We start from the raw sequence: 4,798 nt of genomic DNA, 5'->3' as shown, positions 1-4,798 counted from the left end.
AAAAAAAAAAAAAAAAAAAACAAAGTAGAAACTAAAAGATGAAACAAGAACAAATAATCGAATCAGACATGAAACAAGTCTCCCAAGTGTGTTCTTAAGCTGACATAATTATAAAGATGGTCAAAACCAAACTTAAAACTGTAGTAGTAATTAATCGACATAACGGCCATACCAATCGCCGACGATGTTTTCTGCCCTGGAGCTCCCGCCGGCGTACTGATATCACCGGAGGCTGACGGACCATCTCCCGACGGACCTGACGGTGAGTTTGCTGAAGGAGAATCGGACGGCGGAAGAGAAGTTGAGTCTCCCGGAGCCAAAGATGGAGAAACGGCGGGTGAGTTTGAAACAGGGGACGAAGCTTCTGGTGCCGGCGGTGAAGTCATCGGAGCAGAAGACGACGGAGGAACGGTGGAAGAAGATTTAGGTGCCGGCGGTGAAGTCATCGGAGCAGAGGAAGGGGATTAACAGGGGAAGATGAACTAGGTGGTGGCCGTCGGAGAAACAGGAGAACCTGATTTAGGTGCCATTGATCCAGGAGGAGAAGTCGTCGGAGAAGTTCCCGGTGCGGCGGCGTGAGGAGGCTGATCTATGTTTTATTGCTTATTATCATTTGCCAATAACAATTTATCAGTTGTTACCTAAAGTAAAAATTAAGTAGTCCACCCATTCATAAACTATCCCTTTATATATTTATTTATTATTACAATGAGTGATTTTTTTTGTTTTTTTTGCTTTTAGTACTTTCACACTTTCTAAATCTACCATCTTAACTACTACTATTGTTTGATTTATCTGCCTCTGTCTTGAGTTTCAAAATTGTTTCTGTATTTTTTTTTTTGGGTGAAATTTTATACTAGAAAAAAACTTATCATTTTTTTAGTTAATCATGGGGTACATAGTATAATGGTTTGCGTTGATATTTGTTAGTTGTATTGCTTGAAATTCTATCTCTGGATGAGGTATGCACAAAGACTAATTTCTAAGTAAAAAGAAAAAAATCTTATTTTATGAGTTATTGGAATCTAAATAACAGAAAATTATTTCTTAAATCCCCATAATTATGAAAGTTAATATAATATACGAAAATATATATATATATATATATATATATATATAAAAAAGCAAAATAGGTAGTGGGCTGTAATTCAGTTTGGCCCATAAGCTACATATTAATTAAAGTAGGCCTCTAATTATTCATAAGGCCTTCAATATTTTTAAGTCACGTGTGTGGTCTTCTTCTTCTTCTTCCCAATCTACCACGAAAACTCACCACATCATCATCTTCAACTCGGCTCCTGCAACGTATGATGTCATGATACAGAAAAGAAGAAAAAGCATCTGTACGATTCAAAAAAATCTAGCATTCTGTCCCTTGACCAGAAGCAAAGCATGGGTCTTCTCTGTGCAAGGGACTGCGATTTTGCAAGGTACAAATCTAATTTACTCTTACTCTTTTCCTAATTCATGTACAAAATACAAAATTGATATGGCTGCTTTTGACTGTCTATGTATCTTCCTACACTCTAGCATTATGCTCTTAAATTTCGTAATTCGTGTAGATTCAAAATTCGAAATGATTTTTGAGTGTATTTATAATCCTACCCACATTTCTCTACACACATTCTATCATTCTCCTTCTTCGTTTTTTTTCATTTCTCAAACCAAAATACACAAAAAAACCCAAACACAGAGAGAATGTCAATCTCGAGCTGCTTCACCTCTCCGGCTCTGTTCTTTCCCAGGAAACAAGTGTTTCCTTCCAACAAGGACACCAACACCAAGCTTTCGCTGAAACCAAAGACAAACCTTTGTGTTGGTCTTGTTTTGGTTAACCCCAAGCAGAAGCCTCTTCTTGTGAAGAAGAGAGGTGGTGATGAGTTGAAAGATGAAGATGAGTTGAAAGATGAGAACGTGGATGAGAAGGTCGTGGATGAAGCTAAGAATGAGAAGGTAAGATGATGGAGAAGAGGTCGAGAAGAAGAGAGATCTTGCGAAGAAGATTGCCTTTGCTCTCTTTGGAGAGATTCTCAAAAAAGCAAAAACCCATATCAGAAACACAAGCAAACCCGTAAGGACTGGAATTCATATTTCTATTTTGCCATGGATGAACTTTTTAAACCTCGGCCCAAATACGAAGACGACGAAGACGAAGACGACGACGACGACAAAAACAAAAACAAAAAACGCCCCTCCCAGGAAGATCTGAGTGACCATACATACTTCTACGTGCCACTCAACCTCACTTTTGACTGCTTTTTCATACCTGGGCACAACTCCATCAAGCTTTTCATCCAACTGTTCAAGGATGGTGAAGAGGAACTCATTCTGGAGAAAAAGCACTGGGATATTCTTGATGAGGTTGATCAAGAGAATCAAGAGAAGGAGGATGAGGTTAATCAAGAGAATCAAGAGAAGGAGAAGGAGAAGAAGCCGGTGGCGGGGAAGAGAATCAAAGGAGGAAAGAAGAAGAAAATAATTTAGGGTTGTTAGTTGAGAATAAGAAGATTTAGGGTTGTTAGTTGAGAATAATGGATTTGATGTTGTTAGTTGAGAATAATGGATTTGATAGTTTAGGGTTGTTGTGAGATTTTCGGTTTGCTTCCACGTTGTTAATTGTATTCCGATTTCTCAGTTAAATAATGGATTTGATGTTGCTACTTTACATAACAGAGAACCAAATTATCTCTATCTCTTGATTACAATCACAATTACAAGTAACATAATTGTCATCTTTGAACCAGATTTAGTCAATTATAAGTAACCAAATCTCTTGATTGCCTTCCTCTCTATCTATGTGTAGTTAGTCGTGTGTGGATGATATCATCAGGCTTTGCTTCTATGTGTGATACTGAAAGAGTAGAGATGTTGAAAAAGCAAGTGAGTGAGCTGAAAGAGGTTATAGAAGGGAAGGATTATCTATCTACTAAGGAGCTATAAAGAGCAAAAGATAGAGCTTTCGCAGAAGGTAAAAGAGTTGCAGCAGAGATTGGATCCCAACCATATTGTAGTACGTGGAAAGGTTAGCCATTGTGCACTCTTGCGTACCTATGGTGTGAATATGATTAAGTAGCTCTAGCTTCTTATTATCAATTGATGCCTTGAAATATGTGTATCTTTTAGGTTGATTTCTCTCGAGTTGAGTTTCTAGAGAAACTGGTACTGGTTTTGGAAAAGGGGACAAGGGAACTGATTAATCACGAGGAGAGGGGTAAACTATTACAAGCAATGGATGGTTGCAGCTATGAGGCAGCAGCTGGAGGCTCATTGTCCAACACTCTTGTTGCTCTCGCTAGATTTGGCTCTCAATCTATCGGTGACCAGCCTTTGAATGTCGCTTAGCTGGCAGTATTGGAGGTGACCCTCTCGGCAGCTTTTACGGGTACTCAACTTGTCTTTTACTTTTTTTGTTGACCCTTTACTCGCTGAGTCGTCTGATCAAGAGGACGATGATGATCTTGCTCCTGATCGTGCAGCTGCTGAAGTTATTGACACACTAGCTATGAACCTGCCAAAGTATGTGTTCCCCCCTGTTTTGGAATTTGCTTCCGTGTACTATCAAAATACAAATCCGAAGTGTCGGGAAGCGTCTGCAACAGCTCTAGGTGTTATATCAGAGGGTTGCTTTGATATGATGAAAGAGAAGCTGGAACCTGTTCTTAATATAGTCTTAGTAGCGATTGAAGATTCATCTGAAGAAGTGAAGGTAAAAATTTAAAGCAGCGAACTGAGCGTGGTCTGTGGTTTTTTTTTGTGGAAATGCACCTTTCTGCCATGATAACATGTAACCTTGGTTATTAGTAACATTTCTCATTATTGTCTACAGGAAAAGTCACACTACGCTTTAGCAGCATTCTGTGAGAACATGGGAGAGGAAATTGTTCCTTTGCTTGATCATTTAATGCAGAAGCTTATGGCCGCCCTCAAAAGTAGCCCGCGTAATCTACAAGAGACATGCATGGTACACTGAAAAATCTTTGCAAGAGTTTCTTTTGAACTGGTATCTGAAATATTTATTTAAGCTTTGTGCTACTTGCTTGCAGTCTGCAATAGGGTCGGTTGCTGCTGCTGCTGAGCAAGCATTCAATCCATATGCTGAGAGCGTTCTAGAGTTGATGAAGTTTTACATGGTTCTCACCAAGGACGAGGATCTTCGTGCCCGTGCAAGGTCTACTGAGCTTGTAGGGATTGTCGCAATGTCTGTTGGGAGAAAAGGGATGGAGGCGATTTTGCCACCTTTCATTGATGCTGCAATATCAGTAAATTGCCTTACCATATTCTTTTTCTTTGAACTAAATATGTTATTTTGTGAAACAAAGAGCTCACAATTACAAAATACCAGGGATTTGAATTGGACTTCAGTGAGTTGCGAGAATATACTCATGGATTCTTCAGCAACATAGCTGAAATATTGGATGACGCTTTTGCCCAGGTAGGCATACATTGCTTTCTAATAGACTTTATAATAGCTTTGAATTCAGTGATTAGGTTCAAGTAAACAGAAAGTACATTTTTCGCAGTATTTACCTCGCGTTATAGCTGGCCACTACGAGTTAGCACCGATGTTTGCACTGACTATGATTGGTTGACTGTAGAAAATACCTTCAGAATATTTCGTAAATCAATAATCCTGCCTTCTTGATGCTATTGTCTATTTATGCTCGACAATAGCTTTTATATATACAAACGCTCTCAGTTCTTTTTGTTTTGGATGCTTAAGATCTTAAACACCCTTTATTTTGAAAGGTTTCTTTTCAATGCCTCAACTGGTCAGCAGAATCGGGGTCATTGGTGTGAC

The 4,798-nt window shown here is 39.0% G+C and overlaps 1 protein-coding gene across 1 annotated transcript; it reads left to right on the top strand.

Annotated features, from left to right (window-relative positions):
* LOC104733265 (importin-4-like) lies at positions 2,866 to 4,792 on the top strand. The gene is made up of 7 exons (XM_010452856.1): positions 2,866 to 2,880; positions 3,124 to 3,282; positions 3,374 to 3,706; positions 3,827 to 3,961; positions 4,044 to 4,259; positions 4,343 to 4,432; positions 4,521 to 4,792. Exons 1-7 carry the CDS (start codon positions 2,866 to 2,868, stop codon positions 4,587 to 4,589), a joined length of 1,017 nt encoding a protein of 338 aa, XP_010451158.1. The 3' UTR covers positions 4,590 to 4,792.

The sequence above is a fragment of the Camelina sativa genome, chromosome 12, assembly GCF_000633955.1.
Source record: "Camelina sativa cultivar DH55 chromosome 12, Cs, whole genome shotgun sequence".
In the NCBI taxonomy this organism is placed as follows: domain Eukaryota; kingdom Viridiplantae; phylum Streptophyta; class Magnoliopsida; order Brassicales; family Brassicaceae; genus Camelina; species Camelina sativa.
Note: the sequence above shows the minus strand (reverse complement) of the source record. Positions and strands in the feature narration are given on the sequence as shown.

Excerpts from the sequence above, each read along its gene's own strand:
- LOC104733265 (XM_010452856.1), top strand. Across the intron at positions 4,260-4,342 it reads TCATTGATGCTGCAATATCA|GGATTTGAATTGGACTTCAG; the intron begins GTAAATTGCCTT and ends ACAAAATACCAG. Across the intron at positions 4,433-4,520 it reads TGGATGACGCTTTTGCCCAG|TATTTACCTCGCGTTATAGC; the intron begins GTAGGCATACAT and ends CATTTTTCGCAG.